At 42.4% G+C, this 26,182-nt stretch overlaps 1 protein-coding gene across 1 annotated transcript in view; it reads left to right on the plus strand.

Annotated features, from left to right (window-relative positions):
• ADAMTS2 (ADAM metallopeptidase with thrombospondin type 1 motif 2) overlaps positions 1 to 26,182 on the plus strand; it is a 177,581-nt gene that overhangs the window by 145,229 nt on the left and 6,170 nt on the right. Inside the window, exons 10-21 of the mRNA XM_032124871.1 lie at positions 399 to 512; positions 8,100 to 8,245; positions 9,666 to 9,841; positions 13,681 to 13,814; positions 14,622 to 14,745; positions 15,380 to 15,460; positions 16,940 to 17,103; positions 18,249 to 18,408; positions 19,064 to 19,196; positions 21,435 to 21,642; positions 22,002 to 22,131; positions 23,146 to 23,235. Of these exons, the coding sequence (XP_031980762.1) occupies positions 399 to 512; positions 8,100 to 8,245; positions 9,666 to 9,841; positions 13,681 to 13,814; positions 14,622 to 14,745; positions 15,380 to 15,460; positions 16,940 to 17,103; positions 18,249 to 18,408; positions 19,064 to 19,196; positions 21,435 to 21,642; positions 22,002 to 22,131; positions 23,146 to 23,235 (1,660 nt within the window). The remainder of the gene's footprint in view (positions 1 to 398; positions 513 to 8,099; positions 8,246 to 9,665; positions 9,842 to 13,680; positions 13,815 to 14,621; positions 14,746 to 15,379; positions 15,461 to 16,939; positions 17,104 to 18,248; positions 18,409 to 19,063; positions 19,197 to 21,434; positions 21,643 to 22,001; positions 22,132 to 23,145; positions 23,236 to 26,182) is intronic.

Consider the following 26,182-nt stretch of genomic DNA (forward strand, 5'->3'; position numbering starts at 1 on the left):
ACAGCTGAGCTAAAGTCTGAGCAGCTCATTTCCATCTCCCATGGGTGCACAAGGATTTTTTCTTTGTTTGCCAAATGAAGCAGCCCCATTTGGAGAAGCTGTAAGAAAAGGCAACGTGCGTCTCACTGCCTGGGGAAACTGATAGCTCACTTGTGTAAAACTATTTTTGCCTGACTTTATTCCATCACATGCAAGTGGGATCTCACCTCAGAGTCATGATTCTGTATGAAAACTCAAATATTCAATCCAGAGACATCACGGTGTTCCTCAGGAATCAGTGCTAACAGCTGGCATTTTATACTTAGGAAAGGATCACCCCAAACTGCAGCTTCTGTTGCTGTTTCCAGTGGGAGCTCTCTCAAAGCATCATCCACTCTGATTTTTTTCCTGTGTTCCAGTTCCGTACATTTGATCCGTGCAAGCAGCTGTGGTGTAGCCACCCTGAGAACCCCTATTTCTGCAAAACAAAGAAAGGGCCTCCGCTGGACGGGACCATGTGTGCACCAGGAAAGGTGAGAGCTGGTGCCCTGTGTGCCCACATGCACACGTGTGTTTGCGTGTGTTTGTGCGCAAAATCAAGAGGAACAAGAGAAGAACCTGTCTGGAGCACCTGAGGTTTGCTGAGATGTGGGGCAAACTCCTGAGTGCAAGTGAAGTGTTGAGCATTAGCTCAGCTGGTTAGAGCATGGTGCTAGTAACACATGGGTTTGATCCCTGTAGGGGCTATTCACTCAAGAGTTGGACTTGATGATCCTTGTGGGTCCCATCCAACACAGAATATTCTGTGATTCTGAGCAGTGTGAGCGGGATGTAGGAACCCAGAGTGCCGAGAATATTTCTCTGCCTGTTTCTAAGGGTTCTTACCCCCCTGAACAACACTGTTTTAGCTTCAAACCTTGGAAAAAATTACCAACAGTCAGACAACAACTAGAAAATACAGTGGTGTGAATTAGGTGATAGACTACTATATAAGATTGTCACAGGGTGAAAAATTTAGAGGTTTTAGGCTTCTCTTTATAGTAAATAGATAAGAGTAAAAAATATCAAAATGGAGGATTGTTGTTGTTCTCTAGACCTTCTTCTTCTTCTACTACTCCATATTCTGCAGTAAAAGTGGTTTGGATTGATTGGATAGAAAATTCCGCAGTTCCTAGTCGTGTTACTGAATAATTGGTAAGAAAGTGAAAATAATGTACGTTTTTAGTAACTATTGATTAAAATATCTTTAAAAGGCTGTGTAAATCTTGATAATTGGTCTCACTCCTACTTTTCCTCCTTCTATGCTGTACCTGGGTCATGCTAGTGGCTGTGTTCCTCTGATAAGACTTAATAAACAACCATCTAGAAGCATTGAAACTAAAGAAGATGTCTTGCTTTATCTCTCAAACTCCTTGCAAGGACTTTCAGCAAATTCTCTCCCATCAGGAGAGACTCGATTTATGGCACGGTGAAGTGTCACGGGGAGCATGGGGTGAGGGCTGGTGTGTCCTGCATGGCCACTCTGGGACCATTAAACCCCGTCCTCAGGCAGGGCATGGCAGTGTCTGCCCCGTGCAACTCTCTGTAGCAAAGCCAAAAACGGGGAAATTTCCTCTCTCCTACGACTCTTTTGAGGTCAGGGTGTTGTGCTTGTACCAGCAATGTTGCTGTGGTGCTGACTGGCCTCCCCTGTGCGGGGGTGCAGAGAGCAGTGGGGGCTGGAGACACGGCCAAGCCACAGCTGCTGGAGCTTCCCAGAGGGAAAGGATGGATGTGGGAGTTGAGTGCCAGCTAGAGAGAACCAACATGACAGCACAAGAGGGACTGTGAGGGGAGAAGGGCAGGTTTGTGGAGGTGGATTTGCTGGTTTGGTGAGAGCCCAGGGAGGCATGAGGAGCTGTGGAGGGATGGTGTGAGGTGGCAAAGGCTCAGAGAGCTCCGGCCGCTCACCACCACGCTGGAGCTGCTCCCAGCCTCAGTCATCCTCCATGGAGATCACACTCTGCTCAGAGTGGGTCTGAACTCCAAGTCCTTTGAAGTCTGCTGAAAAAATCTGGCTTCCCTAGGCTTTGGATGCAGTGACTGAGGGGGAGAGGAAGATGTTGCTACTTGGAAAGGTTTTTTTATAACCCAGTGTATGACATCATTTATGCGATAAATGAACCATATTAGCAGCTGCTGTTATGGTTTGAAAAGTCTTTTTTATGAAAATGTTATGTTAAATTAATTCCCCAGCAATTCACACTCTATATAAACCACTCCCTTCTGGTTTTCTCTTCTTTAAACTATTCCTGTAATAACAGCTTTGTTTCTTGTTAAAAAAAAATTACATTACAATCCAAAATTTTAGACAATTTATTTGAATACACTTTTCTTTATCTTGATTTTTACATTAAAAATATTCATGACCCCCAACTGAAAAATACAGTTATATTCCATTTTGTTGCATCACTCTCTTCCCTGAGCTATTCATTCATATTAGTACTTGAACAGAAATGAGGAGAAAAAAGGAATTTGTAACCCTACAGTTAAGGATCTGTCAGTGCTTCCATTATAAACAGTTTGTCAGGATATTATGCAACTCAGCTGTAAAAATTTTCTTTGGACTGGAACTTGGGATCCAAGGCTTCAGCAAGCTGTGCAGACAGCCAGGCTTTTGAGCTCAGCAGAGATGCAAGAGAGTATGTGCACATTCTGAAGTTTCAGTAGATGATAGGACTCTGACTGTTTTATTCTCAAGGGAGCTGTCCCAGTTTTTTGATAAATAAACTTGCTGCCACCTTCCAGAAGTACCTGAGAAAATTTTGTAAAATGAAAACCATTTTATTAGATAAGGCTCAGCAGTCTGAACTAAATGGTTTGGGTTGTTTTAAATAGTGTGAGTTCTGAAGGTTATATAGCTGACTTTATGTATCTGAGCTCAGCATTTGACCAGTGTATTTATTAGATGTTGGTGTTTTTAGTACAGGTACATCAGATCAGTGCTTTTACATCTGTTCCTTTCCTTTTCATCCCTGCCCTTGATTTTGCCTTCCCCTGTTCACTCTCTTCACCAACTGGGACAGTACCAGAGCCTCTTGCCTGAATGCACAGGGCTGTAAAATGCATTTATTGCCCAAAGCTGGAACTCAGTTGCTGTGGGGCAGCTTCCTCTCAGGTACCTCTCCCATGATACCTCATCAGCATTTGAGAAAAAGGAAAATAATTTCAAACATGGTTTCCTATTTTCTTTGGAATCATGTCAGAAAAGAAAAATGCAGAAACAAGAAATAAGCAATTAAAGAGGCTGATTGAGAAAGATTCATTTGTTTCCCACTTTGGAAACTTGCAGTTTTCCTGATTTCATACCTCCAATTCCCAGGGCCTATTTTAAGCACAAACCAATCACAACACTGCTGATGTGTCACAGAAATATCCTGGCTTTGCTGCAGCTGAGGGGACCGGATGCCAGAAATGAAAGTGGTGCTGGGGAGGCGAACACGGCATGTGGTGCATGGATGTTCTCACCTAGGGCTGGTGTTCACATAACTGATAACTGATCCCAAATTTAGCAAGATGCCATTGAGGAGACTCCAGTCCAGCTGCCTCCTTCCTAACTGATGGTCAAGGGGCAAGAACAGCCATATGGGAGACATGAAATCTGTAGCATATTTTTGGCAGGCAGGATGATAAGGACCATGTCTGTGCAGACCCAGGCTGTGTCCTGGACCCAGGCACCAGCCCTTTGAAAGGGAAGATGAGGCTTTCTAATGCTGTGTATTACTCTACATGTATGCGTACAGATAAGTGTATAGTTATGTAAATGTATGTAAGCTCTTCTGTGCATCTGGTTATTTGAACTAAGTTACCAAAAGAGCAAGGTTCTGCCATTTAAAAAACTTCTTATTAAGTCTTCTTGCGCAAATGAAGATACTGAGCAACCATTATGTTAATTGGCGGCAAACTAATAATTTGCTGGGTTTAAAGATAAAAAAATAACATATTCTCCTGGAGCTTCCCAGACAGAAAAGAAAACTGCTATTTTGGCAGAATCCTCAAGGAAATAGAATAATTTCTATTGCTCCCAACTTGATTTTTTAAAATCAGATTGAGTTTTCAATAGCAAGAGGGAAGTTTCTATCAGTTTTGCGAAGCTTTGATGATGGTCCATGAAATAACTCCAGTGTGTAAAGTTAAGCACATGGAGGTTCAGAGTCACTGTGGAGTCAGAGATACTCCATAAATTGCTATAGTAAACCATGCAGACAAGACATAACTGCACAAAACTTAACTCTGCCTGGCATTCTGTAGATTGAAAGGAAACATATGTTGTCAGCTGATAATTTATTTACTTGTATACAATTCTGTCAGCTCTACTGTTAGCCTCAGGCTTCTGAATCCAGGCAAACTTCAGAAATACATCATCATTTTTTGTTATTCCATTTAAAAAAAATATTACTCTTCTGGGGAGACATTTATGTCGGCTGAAGTAGCTAACTGCTCTCCACAGGGTAGAAATAAAACCCAGAGTCAGTCATGCAGGGAGATCACATGCTTGAGTCCATCTGCTTGCTGCAGTGACTAACATCAAGGTTTGCACCACCTGAGCCTCATTTTTTTCTTTTCTTGGAGAGAGGTAAGAGCCTGGTAGCTGCCCCTGCCGACCAGGCTGATGTTGCTCTTGGATTTGGCTTCTGTGCCAACGATCCAGCACAAACCTAGCAGGTCTTCTCTTTGCTTGCACTGTCCTAATGAGATGATCTGAGTCAAACTTGGAATGATTTTTTACTCTGTCAGGAAAGGAAGGGAATGATTAAATATTGAAATAAATAGATATTTTTGAGAAGAAAAATGGACCAAGAAAAAAGGTTTCTGAAAACACTAATGTGTGCTCAAAGCCATCCAGATAATTTCCCACTGAGAAAGCTGACCTCAGCTTCTCTCGGAGACAGGAGACAGATGGGTGAGTGTGCGCTGTGTTAGTCACCACAGAAACAGGGAGAATACTTGATTCTCCACTGAAGAAACTTTTACTGGCTCAGAGTAGTCCTTAGTGTTGGAACTTTCAGTTCATCCCTTGCAACTAATTATTCTCAAACAGATGGAGCAGAGCAGGCCAGCCTGCGTGTGATGGAGAATACAAATAAATAAGGTCCTGATGGGACCTCAGAAGAGTGAGGAGAACAGAGGACCCCCAGCCATGGTGCAGTGTGAGGGGCTACTTGGTAGATGCCTGGGGTGTCAAGTGAGGAGATCAGAGCAATGCCCATCGCTGCTCAATATAAAATAGTTACAGATACCCACAGAAGATCTTCAAGTCTCTTCTTGGAAAATTGACTTGCAGATGTGTTAAGCCCACAGGAACACACTGGCTCTTTTTTTGGCATCCACAGCAGTTGTTTCAAAGAACTGCTGAAAACAGCAGTGGAATGTTTTACTGCAAGAAATTTAAGCTCCCTGTCCTGGAAATTGCACTTGTTTTGGACTGTCCTGTTTGCCAGAAAAATAGGCGAGACTGCAAGAAGTCGTCTTGTCTTCAACTAAGAAAACAATTTGCATTTACCCATTTTTTTCTCATTATAAAAAGAAATTGCTTTAAAATGCTTCATTCTTTAAGTGAAACCCCTTGTTTATGAAGGGAATAGTGCTTGAAATTGGCTCTTTCCCACCTCATTATGTAGTTAATGTAGTAGCAATAGGAAGGGTTGGCTTTAACTTCCCATATTACACTGGAGATTGTTCTCTCTCTGGTTTTACCTTCTCATGCATTTTCTTGCACGGTCTGCACAGAGTAAGATTCATTAGTGAATCATTTTGTTTTCTGTAGGCTCCTTTCTTTTAATTCCACAAAAAAAGGCAGAGCTGTGGATGACTCATTTTACATAAATGCTTGTCTCCTAATAGCTTTGCCTCAGCTTCCCAACAATCAGCATCTGACCAGCTTCTCCACTAAAAATCAGTGCTGCTCTTCCCTTTACACAGCAATGTTTGCCTTCCAGTTCAGGGACCAGTCCTAATGTCAGAGAGGGGGTTTATTACAGGTTGTTGCAAACCTACATCCCGCTGTTCCTGAATAAAACAGGGAAGAGGTTGGGAAACACAGTGTCATCACGTCTCTCCCTCTCCTCCATGAACCCAAGCACTGGATTCTGGATCATCACATAATAAACATAGGCTAAATGGCTCCTGACATGGATTTGGTGACTGCTGTCACCTTACACCTGAGAGATGCAGCACCCTGATAAAAGGATGTGTGAGCAAGCACAGATCAGGAGCTGTCACTTCACATCTGCTTCCAAGCCCAGCTGAAATATCTATTGACAAGCTGAAGCATTGCCAGCTTCCCCCACCTCTCTGAGTGGTTCCCTGGCTGTGCAGGGCCCCACGACTCAAACAGTTTGTTCAAACAAACCCCTCTAAAGCCATAAGTAAACAGCCCCTGATGGGTACAGCCCTTAGCTTCTAAACCAAAAAAAGCAAAGGACATATTAGCATTTTGCATTTCTTTCATGCTTTGCTGAATTATCTCTTGTTCAGTCAAACATCTAAGAAAAATGTGCCCATTACAGCTCTGGAGCAGGATTGGTATAATTGGCTTTGTGGTAACTCATCTATTTCATAGGTTTTGAGTTCGAATATCTGAAGTCATGGGAAAGAAAAAAATAGTTGAAACCTTATTTCTACTCTCTCTTCTACTCCTTGTCCAATCAAATCAGCCCCAAAATAAATTGCATGAATAAAGAGCCAGTCACTGAACAGATTAGTGAATCAGTAAGCTGTGCCTTGTCACCATTTTACTAATGATTCTCTCTTTAAATTCAGCATTATTAATGATTATCCATCACTTTTAAATTTGCCTTCCAGATCACTAATCGCTCTATGCTCAGGAACGCTCTCCTGTTATATATCTTCTGATTTTGTTTTTGCTGGCAGCGTGCATTTAGCCATATGCTTGTCTTGTGCAGCCTGCCAAATTCCTGCGTTCCAGGGCTTGTTAAGCTGTGTAAAATGTTGTTGTTGACTTGAATGTTAAGGAAAGTAAGTGACTGATTTCACTTGTTGTTGCAGCCATCTGTGCTCCTCAGCCAGAGCTCTCATCCCGGCAGTAACCGTTAACGCAGACAAACTATGACAGTCTCATGCAAAGTCATTTGTTTGCTGGAATATATTTTCCAGCACCCACACTTCATCAGTGGACTTTTATGAAAGCAGAAATAGTACTAAAAGGGGCCAGAATCTTGTGATCCTTGAGAAGAATTCTTTCTGACTTCAGCTGAGAAAAAATTCCTTGATTAGGGACTGGAGAAATTGGTGGAAAGGCACTGACAGGTTTCTTTAACAGGAGATGACAGTAGAGATGATCAGTACTGGAGCTATGAAGGCTCTTAAAGAAATAAAATAAATACCTTAGTGGTTTGGGAAATGTAGCAAATTCTATGCTTCAACTGCTGCAGAATAACTGTATTAAAAAACCAGGTAAAATAAAGGAGAAAATGTGGTAGGGCATGATGAACTGTGCTGCTGTAGGACTGTCCAGGGCTGTCCCTAAGGAATGCCTCCTGCTATTTTGGTCAGGTTTACTATGAGATCTCCAGGGCAACACTGCAGAAGTTTTTATTTAATAGCATTAATGTCTACAGTGCAAGCTGGCTTTGATTTTGTGACACTTTGCTGATCACATTTATTGTAGGAATATGTGTGTGGATTTGGGAGTGGCTGGGCTGTGGGAGAGGATGGTGCTGTGGCCAGAGCTCCTGACAGTGCTGCCTGAAGAGGCTGCAGGCAGTAGTGGAGCCAGGATGTTATTGTTAGCCTCCAAGATATGGGATTCTGCCATTTCCCTTAAATGATATCCCCTCTGCAGACAGGTGGTGAGGAAATATAACACTGAGAACAGTTTAACAAACTCGGTAGCCTTAAAACCTGCACGCACGCATGTGCATACTGACATGTAAATTCATAAAATCTGAGTGAGTTTGGGATCATGGGCACAATGTGACAGCAAGTCCCTCTACTTTCTGCTGGAGAGATGAGAAAAAAATCCAGACCTTGTGCCTGAAATTCCAATGTGTGGTATAACAACTTCTCATCTGATACAAGTTAATCATCTAATCATTCTGACATCCGATTTTCTCTTTCAGCATTGCTTTAAAGGTCACTGCATCTGGCTCACACCAGATGTCCTGAAGCAGGATGGACACTGGGGGGCATGGAGTAAGTTTGGCTCTTGTTCCCGCACGTGTGGCACCGGGGTGAAGTACAGGACACGGCAGTGTGACAACCCACAGTAAGTGGCACCCCAAGTGTCCCACTGATGTGCAGAGGCTGCACGGGGAGGATCCTCAGTGCATGCCCAGTGCAGCAGTGCAGTAAAGGATGTTGAGTGGTGCTTGTTAAATCTGACCTATAGCATAAGTTGTCAGAAATTCTACTTTTGGCCCTTAGCAAGTCATGAATCATCTTTATTTCTCAGTTTATCCATCCATTAAACTGGTTATGCAGTTAGAAGGATCTTGAAAGTGCTAATATTGTGCTGTGTAAAGCATAAATAAAAGTTTAGGGTACTATATATTTTTTTTTTTAAATGTGAGTATGAAATGATAGCAGTGATTTACTGGATTTTTTTTAAAAAACCTTTTAAAAAGTTTTCTTTAATCCACCTTCTAGGATATTTCAACAAGGTCTTAAAATATTTTCAAACTGTTTTCATTCCAAGTTGGAACAAAGCTCCTGAGATCAGAACCTTCCCCAAAGTTAATTTTAGGAATTTTGAATTGTCTTTCTTTAATAACTTACATATGGGTCATCCAGATAATGTAGAATGATTCCATTCCAGTAAGAGTGGAAGTAAAGTATAGTTAATAAAGATTGGTATATACAAATGATATGAAATGTGCAATTATTGCTATCTTAATGTGCTATCAAAAAAAGTCAAGATCCTAACAGTAAGAACTAAAACAATGGTCAAAATTCTATGATTTTAACAGCGAGAATATTTTTAACGTGGAATTTCTTGGTTTGTTGATAAAGCAATTGAACTTGACTAGTGTTAAAAATCATCTTATCATTGATTTTTTTTTTTTTTCTAAATTGAGTTTTATGAAGCAGCATTTTCTGATGGAAATTGTTCTGTTAAGAAAAAATTTGCCAGTTCTCTTTTCAGCTTTTATTACTTTGGCAACAGGGAATTGACCTTTCTAATTATGGGCACAGTTTTAGTTGTAGAATCTATTTACAAGTAGGAAAAGCCTAAGGTACTATTGAAAACATTTTCTGTGTTTCCTGGAAGAGGGTGCAAACCCAGCTACAGGTTCTGAGCTCTGTATTGCCAGATCTGCCAGGGATCTGGTGCACATCTGCCTGGGGCACAGCACTGAGCTGGGCTGTTCTGCCTTTGCTACTGCATTAGGGGTGAATGGGAATGAGTTCTGCTGTGCTTTCCTTTCCTGGCTATACCAAGAAAATGGCTTTCCTTGCCTTTATCAAGTGGTTTGAACCTCTAGTTGCAGAAGTTGCTTTTTAAAAGCTAAGTAGTGACAGTGGGTTTTGAAAGAGAATATATATTTTACATATCAGAAACACAGCCCTGGCTTCATCAAGTGCCTACTGGCATGACTGGGAAACAAATTGCTCCTCAGAAGATTTGATAGACAGTTGATTAATGAAATAATGGCAAAACTAACCATGGGTTTCTCTCCCTGTTGCAGTCCTGCCAATGGAGGCCGCACATGTGTGGGGCCAAGCTACGAGTTCCAGCTGTGCAACACCCAGGACTGTCCCAAGGACTTTGAGGATTTCAGAGAGGAGCAGTGCCGGCAGTGGGACCCTTACTTTGAGTACCAGAACACCAAACACCACTGGCTCCCTTATGAACATATCGATGGTGAGCAGCCCCTTTCCTGTGAAAACTAAAATCAGTTGCAAATATGAGTAAAAATTATATAGGGAGGGGTAAAACTTCTTCCTGGGAAATCAGGAACCTGTTAGGAGTTGTTTGGAGGGACCAGTGAGTATCAGTGTATGAGTGATCCAATCCATGCAATGTACTTGGATTTTCAAAAATCTTTGGATACTGTTCCCCAGTGACAGCAGTTAAATGGATTTACCATGAGATAAAAGGAAATGGTTTTGCACAGGAGCACAGCCCACTCTGAGAGCTGCAGAAGGACCTTGTGACACTAAGTGGCACAAGAAGGCAAAGGAAGTTTGGTGTTAATGAATGCCAGTAATGGCTATGGGGGTAAAAACTGGTGTGTATGTGTGTATGGATCTGTACAATGGTGGGCTCTGAAGAGAAAGGCTGGGAGTTGGGAATAGCTTTAGGAAAAGATTGATTCAGTGCCTGTGAAGGGAGAGATGGAGAACACTGCTCTGCCTCCGTGTACCTGCACGTTGTGTCTGCACTTTAAATACTCACCCAGTGCAGCTCAGGTTGTGCCCATCTCACTGCTGCCCATGCTGCTGAAAAACCCACAGCTGAACTCAGAAAGACCAGAATAAAGCAAACATAAACAATGACTTCTGGATGAGGAGAGTTTGGATAAACCAGGACTTTTCACCCTGGAAAAGCAAGGATGTAGATTAAAAAGATAGAGTTACCGAGTTGTGAGTGGCCTGAGACTGAATGTGGAATGGTTATTGAGTTTCTCATAATGCAAGCCTGGGAACATCAAATAAAATTATCAGGTGGCAGATTTAAAACAAATAAGAGGAAAGACTTAGTACAAAGCATCTAATGATCTTGAAATTCCCTGCCACAGGAAGTTGCAGATGCCAGAAAGTTTTAGAACTTACTTTGAAAAATTCTTGACAGTTCTACAATCCATTAAGAGCTATTAAACACCAAGTTCCAGCCATGATTTTGGAAGTCCCCAAGCTGCAGAGTAGGAGGAACTTGGAGAATATTCTGAGAAAGTTTCAAGTTTTTCCTGTGTCTTCCTGCAAATGCTGCTGTCACTGTTGGAGGCAGCTGTTGGGTTGGATGGGTGCTGGCTCTCAACCAGCAAGGTCAGGCTGATTTTGTGGCCTCTTGACAGAGATCACCTCCTAGAATAAAAATGTTCCTGTTCTTGTTAATGCCTCCGCTCAACTGTCAATGCAAGTGCAGCTGGTTGATTGGGACCATGTCTGCTCTTGCCAGAAAACACGCTGAGATGTTTCACCAAACAAAAAGGCAGAGGGCAATGAGTTTCAACTTGTTGAATGAGCAGTATGGGCTGTTTGCTGGTTTTGAACCCTGTCACTTCACTTGAATGACAAATTCGTGAGGGCAGGGTTGGCCTGGCAAGGGACAGATTCTGGGCACTCACCCCATCCTCAGCCCAGTGTCATCACTGGGAGGGGAAGGGTCATTTTGGGTGAATCATTTTGCATTCCAGTGAGAGGATATTCTGCCAGAAATTAATAGCAAATTCCTTTAATTAATTTGCCTTTCTTTCCAAAGAGTTCTCAGAGTTCCCTCATTCTTTTCATGCCATCTTGGTCAGTCTGGGATTTTCAAAGGCACAGACACAGCCTCACAGCTTAATTTCGTGAAATAGCATTGCTGGCACAGGGTGAGGGGATGAAGGCTGTGGCCTGCAGGACCTTTGCTTACGCTTTAGCCTTTGGAGCAGTCTGCTGCAGAGACCACTGGAACAAATCAAGTTTTTTCTATTAAATTCAATGGCTTCTGGGTCAGAAACCAGCTCACTGATGTCTGAGCACTGATCCCTGCACTGCTGGTTTCCCATATAACTATGGTTTAACTGCAGACTCCTTGAGAGTTACATTTACCTGTGCAGGGTTATTAGAGGGAACAGCTTTTGTGTGAAAACAAGGCCAGAGACAAGCTTGTGCTTGAACTAATCTATTTAAAACTCCTTTTTGTAAGGATAAGGCATATCAGTGACATACTTGTGAAGATAATGCAGTTGTGGCTCAGAAGTGACATAAATCCATACACTTCACAGGCAGCTCAGCTGGATGTGTCTGACACATTGTGCAGGGGATAGGAACAGAAAGGAGTGCCTCATGCTGTGGGCAGAGAAAAGCCACTGAGCCACACCCCAGTGTGTCCTTGAGAATCCCGATGCCCTGTTGTGCCATGGCCTGTCTCCTGTTCCAGGCCCTCTGAGCCACCATGTCCTCATCCCTGCTGTGCTCACAGACTCCTGCATTGTGCATCTGCCAGGGCAGTAGGGTGTGACTTTGGCTATGAGCTCCCAGCCTCAGTTAAACGAGAGCAGAGAGTGGACGGGCACACCGTCGCATCCGTGCTCCTGCACCTCTACTGTGCCCAGCACCAGTGAATAGGAAGAAAATAATTCCTTGCAATAACAGGGTCTAATTTAGCAGCACTTGCACATTTACTGTTCCCATGGAGCAGTGGGAACAGAACCATCTCTAAAATAAAGCCCTTGTACAGAGTTGTTGGCACCCAGTCAGACCTGCTGATATTTTCATTTAATCACACGCAGTGAATGCGTGGTATGTGTGGGGTGGGGGTGGGTGCATACCCAGGGGTGGTGTGTAGATATCTATCTTGTTCATAACTTAATGTTTCTAATATATGCAAATACAGTACGTCTATCGTTATCATGATCTTAATAGTCTCCTATTAAGAATTTGCACTGAAAAAAGTACCTGTTTTAATAGATTAGACCCTGGATTTTTAGTGTGACTTCCCTGCATCGTTTGGGAGTGGTAACAAAGGTCTCTGATGTACCAATACCCAGTGGCCTTGAGGACATCAACAGCAATAACAAGGGCTTTATAAAAAGAGGGCAGAGGCCATGGAACTGTACAGGGGAAGAATGCAAAGGGCCTGTGAAGATTTATTTCAGCTGAACTGCTATAATGGAAAGGTCGTTATTGTTTTAAATGGTGGGAAAAGCTTTCCAACTTTTAATCATGTTAAAATAGCAGAATCTCTATTTGTTTCATCTAGCAGAAAGGCCATCTGCTCTTCAGTGCCAAGGAAAGCACAGTGAATCCTATTATGGGGCTGAGGACAGCAAGAGACATGGATAGAATGAAATACACTAGTGGAATACAACTTTATTCAGCCAGTGACTAGTCATTTTCAGCTTTATTTTTTGATCTTAGCTCTTTGGAACAGATTAGAGAAAATACCACTTGTCTGGCTGTTTGTGCATGTGTTAACAGTAAAAAAATGTTTTTTTGTCTGAATCTTTTTTGACATCTCATCTTGTTTAATGGTTTAAATTATCTTAAATAAAATTACAACCATGAGGGAAAATTAACTTTGTGGTTAGGATGAAATGCTCTGGTCCAGATGTCTCTGAAGAAATTTTGGATGCCAGGTTCACTCAGTGTCAAACAGCTGCTTTTAATGGGAAAGTTACTTTGGCTTTTTTTCATTTAAGCGCCGTGCAGGAGAAACCAGCATCTCTCACAGGTAGTTGTGCAACTGAGGAAAGGTCTACCAGATTGCAGCATCTGCAGAGGATTAAATAGATCCCCCATCAAAGTCAATGATCTGTTATTTTTAAGTCTGTCTCCTAATGGTGACACATGGTTGCTTTATGATGCAGCAGTTTCCAAGAGATCACAGGATTTTTCAAAGGGGATAAGCATCAATGATTTATGGGTACCACGTTGGGCTCTGTGATGTGTGCAAGGAAGAAGGGAGAACCAACACTACTGAAAGTGCTGCTCACAAGGTCAGCAACTGAACTGTGAGAGCTGAACAAGCACAATTTGGGTCATTTTATTTTTCAGCTAAGGAGAGGTGCCACCTGTATTGCGAATCAAAGGAGACAGGGGATGTGGTGTACATGAAAAGGATGGTACACGACGGGACCCGCTGCTCCTACAAGGACGCTTACAGCATCTGTGTGAGGGGGGACTGCCTGGTGAGTGTTTGGGGGCTTTTTCAGAGCTCAGTATTGTGAAAACAATTAAAGTTGTACTCTGAGTGTTTCTCTCCAAGAATGACTAAGTATAATAACACTTTGGGCAATAAGGAGATTTCATTAGGATTATTGTCACAATATTATGTGTGATATTCACAGTTGCCATGCATGTGACTCGGTTCCAAAAGCACCTACCTACACAGGAAATATTTCATGCAGTATTTTAAGATGATCTATTACAATTAGCTTTCAAGGAAAGCTCTTCCTGCTGAGGTTTAGTGGGGGTGGAATGTGCAATGAAACAGGAACGCACAGCAGCTTTCAAGGAAAGTGGTGTTAGGATATGGCTGATGTGCATTCTCTCTGTAGTTGATCATGTTATTTTTAAAAAATCAATGACAGTTCCTCTAAGTCGGGATCTGCTGCAGGTCATCTTTCAAAGGAATTAGTCTCTGACTAGCAAAGCACTGGTGGATGTGCTTATCCCCATATAGATGCCTAGATTCTTCTGGAATTTAAGCATCTGTCTTAAGATAAGCTGAGGCTTAAGAGCTTTTCCTTAACCATTCTGCTTTCCTTCAGTAAGAGAACGACTGTGAAGCATAATATAAAAATATAATCACCCAATTGACAGCTGTTATAGGAACAGGAAGTATTAAAATCTGTTTAGGTGTTGATCTTCCAGGAGAATACTACAAGGTGTGCTGCTTTTCTGAAGCAGAAGGTGGGATTGATACACGAGGTGAAGGCTCATTTTACTTGAAGGGTGGATAAATACGAATGACTGTTTCTCTCTTTTGTGCACAGAAAGTTGGGTGTGACAGGGTCATAGGTTCCACGAAGCAGGAAGATAAGTGTGGTGTCTGTGGAGGAGATAACTCCCACTGCAAAGTGGTGAAAAGAACATTTTCAAGAGTACCAAAAAAGCAAGGTTGGTACATTCAGTGTGGTTTGTCCTGGGGAATTCCGGGTATTTTTTCTTGATCTCTTATGTTTCAGGGAAAATACCATTACTAAGTACATCATGTGCAGCATCTTTAATTCCAATAAACAATCTGGACTTACTTCCAGATGTGTTTATAATTTGAAAATAAGACTTCTGTCCAGTGATCAGTTAAAGCTGCTGCTACCAGGGCCTGTGCATGCATAGAAGAGGACTTCCCTGTTCCTTGTTGCAGAGCTGTGGATGTACTTGTGCTTCTGATGTCACCCAGCTGCTTTTTCCAAGTCACTGCAGAGCTGCAATAATATATCATCATCAGGCACTGTCAGGCAGGAGATTGTGTGGCCTCTGTGGGTGCATATGGTGCTCAAAGGCCATTTCAGTCTGAAGCAAAATCTGTTGATGATACTTCAGGCATCCTTCTTCTGACCCAAAGCCCTTTGTCCCTGTTACATTCCATCACCTGGCACAAAAATGGGGATGGGAATAATGCTGGATTCAGTTCATCTTGTTTAATACACCCTGCTTTCAGAAAATAAGATTTATTTAAAAACCTAAGACAAACCCTCCCTGTTTGTGGCGTATTAATCCATAACCATATTTTCAAATACTACAATTATAGGGTACGTTAAGATGTTTGAAATTCCTGCTGGTGCGAGACATTTACTTATACAGGAAACAGATGCCACTGCTCATAATCTCGGTAAGTAACAAGTAGGAGAATTTTCAGTCACAGTAATTTTTTCTGGTGTTTATTTTTGTCTCTGGAGGCTGACAATGTGTTTATACATTTGTTTACCCATTACCCTCCCACACCACGTGCTTTCTCTAAGTACGTTAAATTAGGAAACTTGTTTGGCAATTCTATTTCCCTCTGCTATATTCCAGGGTGTCCCAGCCAGATCTCTGTGTTGGTATGTGCATGTGTGAAAGCTGCTGGAAGAGGCACTGAGTTACTTTATGGGGTGCCATGCATTATCTTTGGGAGCTGGAACTAGACAGTCTTCAAGGTCCCTTCCAACCCAAAGCATTCTATGGTCTTTGCGTGCATCTTTCGTGCTTCCCACCCTCAGTCATTTCTCAGCTATATCCAGATCTGTTCCAGATTCTGCCCCCCTGCTAACAGTATTGACACGAGGCTGCCAAATCAATCCAGTCTAGGAGGTAATGGAAATCCTCTCCTCCCCGAGCCCTGTAATCAATGGGAAGCAGTGACTAGTGGGCTGCTATTAATTGGAAGTAGATTCACAGCTAATGGTCTGCTGATTGTAGCGTGAGTCATCCCAGCTTCTCCCCAGTGGATGCTTCCCTTGCTGCTCAGGGCACCCGGCCCTGTGGATCCGGGAGCATTTCTCCTTCAGACAGAGTTCTGTCGGGGTGGGGTGAGTGCTGTGCACATGAACAGCTCACTCGCTGTCGAGGCCACTGCTGAGGGAGCCAGATGCTCAGGTAGCTGCCAGAGAGAGAATGGAGTTAAAATCTGGTGTTACATAACAAACAGTCCCCGCTTCTTCTAACGAGGAGGGCAAATTTTCCATCTCAGGTGAAAACCTGTCCTCATACAAAGGTGGCTAAAGTGTCTCCAGGTGAAGGACAGAGCACTGGTGAGAGCTGAAGCAGAGGAGCCAGGCTCTGTGTGCAGTGGCAGGTGCCTGCAGGAGCTTAACAGGGCTGTGTTGGTGTCAGGACTGGATCTGTGCAGGAGAATTATTACTGTTTCTAGTGTCTCTCTCTCACTGAGAGGACCTGCTGGGGGTTAGCTCAGTAGCCTTTCTTTGATGGAGCAGTAACAGCCCTCTGAGCTGCCTTACAACATATGAAAGAGCTGAATAGCTCTGGGACCCCCACTGGCTCTCAAATTGGCTCGGATTTGGCCAGTGGATTCAGAAGTTGTTATAGGGGAGCAGGCAGCTGGATCCCTGTGGCGCAGCCGTGCTGGCCTCATTTCTCTGGAAAGGCAGGCTGTGAAAAAGGAAAAAAAAGGACAACTGATGTTTCTGGAGCTGAGCAGAAAAGCATTGGCAGTTCAGTGAGACACCTGAAAAAGTCTTTCCAAACCTGTGAGGAAACAGAGGGAAAATGCACACTGGCCTTTTCAGCTTCTTCCACTGGGACACAAGCAGGACAAAACTGGAGGTAAGAAGCGAACCTCTCATATTAACTTTTCTTGTGTTGTTCCCAGCTATTAAAAATCGTGAAACGGGGAAGTTCATTCTAAGTGAAGACAACTATGTGCCAGACTCTAAAGTCTTTATTGACATGGGTGTGGAGTGGGAATATCGGAACGACGATGATAGAGAAACAGTGCAGACCATGGGGCCACTGCGTAATGGAATAGTTATTTTGGTAAGTCAAATGGAAACCACCTTCCACAGAGCCATAATGGGCTAGCATATAACTCACATTCCTCATGTGAGTTACAAGAAGACATCTGCTTCAACTATAAGACAATAGAAGATGTATTTTAATTCCTTTCTCCTAATTCATTGCTCTGTATGAGACCTATTATAATTCAGGTTTATGTGTTGAGCAACCAGCTGTCCTGATTATTTCCTGTGGATGGCCTAGCAATCAGCCACTGAGTAAAGACTCTGTACTTATCCTATCTGACCTGTGAGCACTAGTCAAAAAAAGGTCAGAGTGGTTCGTATAGGCTGGATCTAATAGCTCCTTCTCCCATCCATGTTTTGAAAATGTATCCTGAAAAGGCAGATGCAGGGTTCTTGTGCTTCCTGGCTGCCTTTTTCAGGGCAAAGCCAGTTCCATAGTTCCCAAAACCAGCCAAATATACTCTTTTTTCATTGCAAACTAACAAGCAATAGACTGCAATTAGCAGGGGTGAGTTGATTTAAAATCCCTCTGAAAACAACTGTAATGTGTTGGTCTACACCAGCTGAACTTCAAAGAAAGAATAAATATTATGTTTCTGGAGGACCAATATTTTGCACTTTGTTCACATTGAGTTCCATTTTCTTGCATTTGTCTTAATGCAATGTGATAACAAAACATCTTTCTAAATAGTTTATATTTCTATCAAGATTAAGTAAAAAGCTTTGCAGAATTCCAGGATTATCATAAGAATATTTGTGTTTTATCAGAAATATAAGCAATTTCTTTGCCACTTTCAGTTACTTCTGCAGTTGAATTCGCTTTGTCTTTTAGTGGAATTATCCATTATCGTTTCAGTACAAAGTTTCCTTCCTTTGTGATGGGATATGGAAAAAACTTGGTATCATGATGTCAGCCCAATGCTGGCAAGGAAAGTAAGTCTAAATCAACAACAGTCTTTCTTAATATGCAGTTTAGAAACTCTGTGTCATAAGGATATACTTTTTCATCAGGGAAAAAATGTGTTGAGTGCAGCTAAAAGGCTGAGATCCCTGCGGGGATGTTTTTATATGTGAGCCACAATGACTATTCCATGTCATCTCACAGAGCTCCTGATATCAGTCTTTCATATCTTTTTTCCTTACATCTGTTTTTCTTACTAGGTGATTCCTCATGGTGGTGCCAAGATATCTTTGACTTACAAGTACATGATCCATGAAGATTCCTTGAATGTAGATAACAATAACGTTTTGGAAGAGGACTCAGTGTCATATGAATGGGCTTTGAAGAAATGGTCCCAGTGTTCAAAACCTTGTGGGGGAGGTAAAAACAAAACCGCAGATCATTCAAAATTCATTCATTGCCACAAGACATTAGGGAGACCAGAGTATGGGAGGAGTTTTATTTAAGTTAAGTAATAGATAAATAAATAGTGAATGGGGTTAAAATGTGACTTAAACGGTTTGGGGGCAGATCTGGGCTGGTTCATTTCTGATTTATGGTTATGAAACTGAAAAATTGCACAAGTGTGCAAGATTTGGATGAGAGTCTCCAAGCTGTGAAGGTGCCAAACCTCAAGGTGCCATGGGGCAGCCCTTTGTAAATCCTCATCCAGTGACGTGGCCTTTGCAGTGTCAGACTCTGGTTTTGGGGCAAGATGTGAACCCTGATGCTGTTCCCCAGGCTGATGGTCAGGTTGCAGCATTGGTTCGTGGCTAGGCAGGTTTATAGAATGTTTTTGAGATGCTGGAGCTGGCTGTTATTTTCATTAAAGTCGTGAAAAATAAGGGGGGTGAGCAATTACGGGTGTTAAATTCGTGTGGTAAGTGTTTATTTGGTGCAGCTTACAGCTCCTTTGGTAGCGTGTTCACCTGCAACTCCTGCTGCAACCCCTGACAGCATTTGTGCAGTTCATTTGAAACTCGAGCCCTCTGTGAGGTCTGCCAGTCCTGAGAATAAGAGGAGTGTCTTTCCGCAGGCTACCAGTTCACCAAGTACGGCTGCCGCAGGAAGACGGACCACAAGATGGTTCATCGGAGCTACTGTGAGGTGATCCAGAAGCCCAAACCCATCCGCAGGGTGTGCAACCTCCAGGAGTGCTCCCAGCCCATGTAAGCAGCCCTGCACCCAGCACTGCTCCCTGCAGGTGTGGGGCACCACACGCAGCCAGCATTGTCACCTCAAGGAAGAGGGCTTTAACTTCACCTCCATGGTCATTACAGAGACCCAGGACTGTGAGGATGTCATGCTCTATTCTGCTCATAGAAATATTCTTTCTGTGATTGCTGGTTCCTATGACTTATTTAATGAGTTGGATTGGAAAAGAATTGCTCTCTTGATCCAGACATTTGTGTTCAGGCCATCTTGAGGTATCAGTTTATACCAGTGGGTTTTACACACTGTGGGTTAACCATGTCAGAACAAATGTACAGAGTGCTACGGAAGACAACCAATATCATCCAGTCTCTCAAATCCAAATCTTCATAAAGTTCACAGCATATTTTCAGACATTTAAACACAGGGAAAATATTTGACCTGCTAGATCTCTCTGGCTGCCCTTGTACAGCACGAAACGCCTGTTGTACCTTCATTTTTGCTCTACATAGTCAAGTGTTATAAATATTATAATTCACATTTTACAGGTGATTTTTTTGACTGGCAGGAGGTTATTCCTGCCACATGTAGGACTAATATATTCTTTGTGCTTCTACTGCAACAAGAAACGAGTATGTTGATTCCAGCTTTTATCCCTGGGGACTAAATACAGGTTCCAGGAATCACAGCAAATAAATAGAACATACTACACAATATTTCCTAACTTCCTTTCAAAAAAAAGATTTTAAAGAGAGAAAAGGCAAGAAACTGTGCCCCATAAACTCAGCATGGGTCAGGGTTGAATGTTTATTTATTGGAAAACTGAAGTAATAACCTAACTGTATCTCAGGCTCTCTGGAAAGGACTGTATCCTCCTTTCAGCTGCAAATATAATTGGGCCCAGGTACCACAAAGACTCAATAGGATCCTAAATTGTGCTTGGATCCCTGAAGTTTCAGTTTGCTCTGTTTCCATAGAATGCCATCCAAGCATTTTGCTCTTGTACATAGGAGAGGCAATTATATAAGAGATTTTACAAAGCTCTGTGACACCCCCTACACTAATGTGCTGCTTCTTCACTTCTGGAAAAACTCATCTTTGTCTCAGAAGTCACCTCAGGATTCATGGTTTGACAGCTCTTGCCTTTCTCCACAGCTGTGGAAATTCTATAGGTTACAAAGAGAAACTTGGGTGAAATTGTTACTTTCTATTTAAGTGGAGTGTGTAGTGCAGTGCCTTTTGCTATTTCTTCACGATTTCCAAACCCAGGATTTTATGAGTACTTTAGGACAATTCCTTCAAGCTCAGGGTGTTTCTCCAGACTATGTATATTTTTTGGTTAAGTTTATCCCATGAATACTGTTTACACGGAACAATATTTCCATCTTGCAAATCTCTGCACTCCGTAAATATTTAGACTGCTATATATCTTCACTTAATTATAACCAAGGCTTCAGTAGTCTAGATACATTTGCTCTAAGCCTGTCTGTCCCTGTTGTTCTTCTCTAAGTTCTTTACAATTTGTAGCTATGATTAATGAGCCAGTTTGGGTGATCAGTGCAGTTTTCAACTACAGCACATTACAAAGATTAGGTTTCATTTATCAGTGGCCATACTGATTTAGACATTATGAACTTTAACCTTCTGGTTTTCACTGGAGGGTTGCCTTCCCCCAAACCAAACATTTTTGATGATGAGAACCTTGATCTGCCCCAGCTCAGTACTCACAGGGTTTTGTCAGTGCTTCAGAGATTGAGTCTGGCCAGGGATATGGCCCATGGAGTGCCCAGATACAGGCCGGGCTGGAGCTGCATTTCTAGCCCAGATGTTTTGGCTTCACTCATGTGGGAACCAGCTGTGGGCACAGCCGGTTCATGCTACATTATGAGACAAGACACATCTCATTCTCATGCACCCAGACCTCGGAAGCTCAGCAGCACCCTTGGGTGGCTGCTTTTGACATAAAAGCAACCATATTTTTATGTGCAGTCTTGGAAAGGGCAGCTTAAAATCGAAGCAAATACAGCCAAGTAAGAATAATGCTTATCTTGGAGATAATGAGAAAGTAATATTGAAGATCTGGGTCTTACTAATGATATTTCAGGGGCAGTCAAATAACCCTCACCATGTTTTTTTGCTATCTTCTCTTTTTTTCTGTATTAGAACTAGTATTAGCATCATGTTAAACTTGTGTTTAAGAATTACAGATCAACAGTTTGAATTTTACTCTGCTCACTCTCTTTTCACCAACCTAGATGGGTTACAGGAGAATGGGAGCCTTGCAGCAAATCTTGTGGGAAGACAGGGTATCAGGTACGGTCTGTGCGCTGCATCCAGCCCCTCCACGACAACACAAATCGCTCTGTCCACACCAAGTACTGCAACAACAACCGCCCGGAGGGCAGGAGGCCCTGCAACAGGGAGCTGTGTCCAGCACAGTGGAGAATAGGACCCTGGTCACAGGTCAGTCCCTTTGTGGATGTCTCAAACAACTAGTTTCTGACTGGATGGAATGAGCATGACAAGTAATGCAACCCCTGAATTTGTGAATAGATGGCTCTGGGAATAGATGACTCACATGTACAGTTGTTTGTTTAGTGCTCAGACCATAGCTCATTCTTGGAGTATTTCACAATTCCTGGTGTACCACAAGAAGCAGTGAGTGGCTCTCCCTCTTGCTTAGCTACTATAGGTACTGCGGTGGCTCAAATAATGCACCATGTCAGCTCAAATCAAGGGCAGTCTTTTAAAATTGAAAAGCTAGTTTCTGATCCGTTGTCTCCAGAGGGTGGCTGGGCTGTAACTGCTGCATGTCCTTTCAGTGCTCTGTCAGCTGTGGCAATGGCACCCAGGATCGCCCGGTCCTGTGCCGGACCAGGGACAACGCTATCGGCCTGTGCAAGGAGAATAAACCAGAGACCGTAAGGATTTGCAGACTACCTCCGTGTCCCAGTAAGGGCTTGTCTTCTACGGCTTCTATTACATGTTGGAAAAGCATTAATTTATTTATTTGCAATGCCTTCATTGTACTGATACTTGTGTGCTACATCTGCCTGGGGGGACTCTTCTCCATAGTCCTTGTTTTGAGCAGAATTCCAAATGTGGAGCTGCTGTGTGGCCGATGGGCTCCTTGGGCTCTTCTCCTGCTGGAGAGCACTGCTTGGCCCAGGACAGCCTGAGAAGCTGGGGCAGAGCTCAGCACAGTGCTGATGGCTGGATGTGGCCAGCAGCTGTCAGCTGCCCTGGGAGAGGAGCAGTGCCTGAGTCCAACCCTGCACCCCTGAGACCTGTGGTGATTGGCAAGGGTCAGCTGGGCTCTGGCTAATGAAGGGTGCCTCTTTGCTTTCCCCATCTCCACCAAGAGTTCCAGACTTGTTTTCCATTCTGTCAAACATAAATTATCTGCAGGGGTTATCTAATTCAGTTTTTAAAAGCTATAACTAATTTGTTCCTGCTTAATCCAGGCCAACAAGACCTTTATCCTTGTTAGCTTTTCAGCTGTTTGCAAATGATACTTGTGAGATGATTTCACACATTCTTATTATTAAGTAATTCATATTTTTCTTTTTTCTTGCTGTATCTCTCAGGGTAGCTTTTGATTTCTAATTAATTAGAAGCAAGCTGTCAATTATCATCTCCAATACAAAGATTTTAATGAGGCTGTGTAACTAAGCTAGGCTGCAAGTCTCTGGGGACATGTGTGACACTGCCATGAGAAGTGCTGCTGTTGAACTGGCCCTTGGGCTGTCTTCAGTGCTGGCTGTGAAGTGCTGGGCACAAGTTGTAGCAAACTCCCCAAACAGTACCCTTTGCCCAAAATCACACAGCCTGGTTGTAATCCTTCCCTGGGCTCCTTCACAACTGGAGCCCACTCCCTCTCTGAGCTTGTCCCCTTCTGACAGGGCAAGAATTTAATGCTGTCTAACATATGTTGTGTTGCATCTTTTTTTTTTCCCTCTATTCAAGGAAACGTTTCTGATCCTTCAAAGAAAACCTACATGATACAATGGCTGTCAAGACCTGATCCAGACTACCCGATCCAGAAAATATCTTCAAGTAAAAGACCCATTTATAACTCTGCCTTTGCCCTTAAATGCATGCCACATCGAATGTGGACTTTGCCTTTTGCTCTCTTCTTCTCTCTATGCGGAAAGTTCCCTTGACTTTGCCAAGTTTAAATCTTGGGCTGAATCTGTTTTTTCACACCAGGCACTTGGTGCTCGGTGTCTTTCTTCTCTGGAGCTTGCGTAGCACTGGTGGTGGAGGTCTTGAAGTGTTGGATGTGTGAAGTTGGATCTCCACAGTATGTTGCAGTCCTCTGAAAGGGAGCTGGGGTCGGTTTGCTTGTTTGCTTGGTGATGGTGAAAAAAGGCTCTTACTGGTTCCTGATGTTCAGTTTGATAGCAAAACTGAGAACTTATTGTGAATGTGATCACATCACAATAATGACACCTTGTAGTGCTAAAGTTCTCCTTTATCTAAAAACCCAAAATCTCGTAACTCTCTGGTTTCAGTTCGCTGACAGGGTAGTCTGATGAGTGGAAGAATTTTTTCATTCCATTTTCCTTTGTGGTGCTGTTGCTTTCCTCACCCTTGCTGCTCATTTTTTATTCCTGACCCTCACCTTTATGTTTGTGACCCGGGGAGGGCTCACTGGGAAGCAGAAGCTGAGTTTCTGCCGGTCCTTTCCGTGCTGCTCTGATGCCGTCTCTCTCGCCAGACTCCCAGTGGTTGGTTGGTGGGTTTTTTCTCGAGAAAAGCTGCGTTCATTTTTTCCATCGCACAATTTTTGCCAGTTTTGCATATTTTCACTTTAGAAACAATCCCAAAGCAGAACAGGCATGGTCCTTGGTGAAGGTGGCGTGGTGGTGTTTTTCTTAGCGTGGCGGAGGCAATATGATGTTTTCATTGACTACGATGTCTCCAGCTGCTCAGCATGGAGCTGTTTATACTCATTACATCTCTGGTCTTTTTTCACCATGTGCATGTCTGACTTGACTGGTACGGTTGTGTGTGTGTGTGTGTGTGCGTGTGCTCTTAGATGTGTCAACTGGCAAACATAACAGTGTGAACTACTACAGAATTACCTCAATTTTTATTGCTTTTTTTGCTTAGGAGATGAATTTTAGAAAAATGCCTTAACGTTGAAATGTAAATGGCATTAATTTACCAGATCCAGCTTTAAATATGAACAGTACACTGGTACCTTGAGTTAATCTTCATATGGAGTGTTTTTACTTGAATGATAACTATTGGAGGGCAGTAAATTTTATTGGAGGTTAATTTGCACAGTGCATATCCATATCTTCATTGAGACAGGATTGTGGCCTGACTTAATGAAATTTAACTGGCATCCGTGCTTCACCTTCTGTGTTTGTGTTGAGGATTTGGAATTCACAAATCATAAAGTTCTTTGTGACAGTCAGTACCAATAGTAGAAATGTATCAACTGTAAAACTGCAGTCTTGGAGCAAATTACTACCTTATTGCTTTGATCATATTTTTTGGAAAAGTGGCATTTTTGAATCTTTGGGTCGTCAACAGTGTAGCACTTCAAACTTGTCATTATCATGTGATCACATATTTAAATTTTGCTGTTAGTATTTCCTGAAACATGTTAACAATTTACATGACAAGGTGAAAAAGCAAAGACACGTATCTGGCACTGAATACTGTTATGTAAAATAATCGGTGTTTAACTGTATAAATATATTCATGACTGTTACCTTTAAATAGACAATGTTTAGTGATGTTTCAAGAGATGGGTGGCTATAGAGAATGGTGCAATAAGGTATCTGGGCATTGTGCACTATGTCTATATGCACTTTGGTTTATCAGGGATATTTTATTAGTGTTTTGTATGTATTTAACATAATATTAAAGATGTGCCAATTCAGTTTGCTTTTCAATATTTTTTTATGAGACTAATGTGCACCAAAGTGACTGTGAAACTGATTTATTTTTTTCTTACTGATGTTTTGAATATATACTTCCAGTCTGTCATGCATACTGCAAGTAAAAATAAATAAAAGTTCAGCAAATCTGGATATTTTTGTTTGGATAGAGGATCAAAATTTCATTCTGTCATTGAGAAGTTACAGAGTTTATTTATATAACTTATCTGATGTCACTAATCTTATTACATAATGCAGGTTTATTTCCATGTATTGTTAAGCTTGACATTGCATATTTTTGTTAGGAAAAAGGCATTTTTCTAAAGGTGCTCTTACTGATTCTTATAAAGCCAAGAACAGACCTGCCTTGTTAAAACCACATTTAAATATTATATCTGTTGGCTTTTATTATGGAAGCCATTTGGAGGAACGTGCATAAAGGTCATGCAACACAAGGCACAATGTTCAAAGGGGACTCTTACAGGGTATGTAAAAAAATATATCTATTAAGCTGTATAGGTACATGTAGGCCTTTGTGTGTAGCTGTGCATGCAGGTATGAACAGTTCCAGCTCTTAAAGGCTGGTTTGAAAGGCTCTCCAAAACCAAGGTACTATTCTTAGGTTCCTAAGGAAGGAGTCATTCCTAATCTCCAGCAGCATTTCAGTTTAGCTCTTGAAAAATATGAAAATTAACTGTCAAATTCTAATGTAGGAACTAGAATTTTGTCTTTCTGCAACAAATGCAACAATCAGGGCATAGACACCATGCATGGGAGGTGTTTTCACCTTTCTCAGCCAGCACTAGCATTTTAAAGCAGCAGCACCAGTTGTTAGTTTATTTTAGACTGATATGTTTGCCAATTAAACACTCACTAGGCCCTGTTTTGTTAACTGAGGATGAGTGAAGAGGTGGCACCTACGCTTTCTAAGTCCCCTCGGTATCTCTCAACCTGCTCTGCTTCTCTCCTTTGCTGTGAGGGTGCTGACACAAGCCAGTGCTTGTAGCAGGAGGGTGAAATGTGAGCTCCAGGATCAGGCTGACAGCACTGTCTGCCATCGGGTGCACTCTAAATAAAGGCGAGTAATTGGAGTTACTCATCCTTTACTG

Source organism: Corvus moneduloides, chromosome 15 (assembly GCF_009650955.1).
Source record: "Corvus moneduloides isolate bCorMon1 chromosome 15, bCorMon1.pri, whole genome shotgun sequence".
Classification (NCBI taxonomy): Eukaryota; Metazoa; Chordata; class Aves; order Passeriformes; family Corvidae; genus Corvus; species Corvus moneduloides.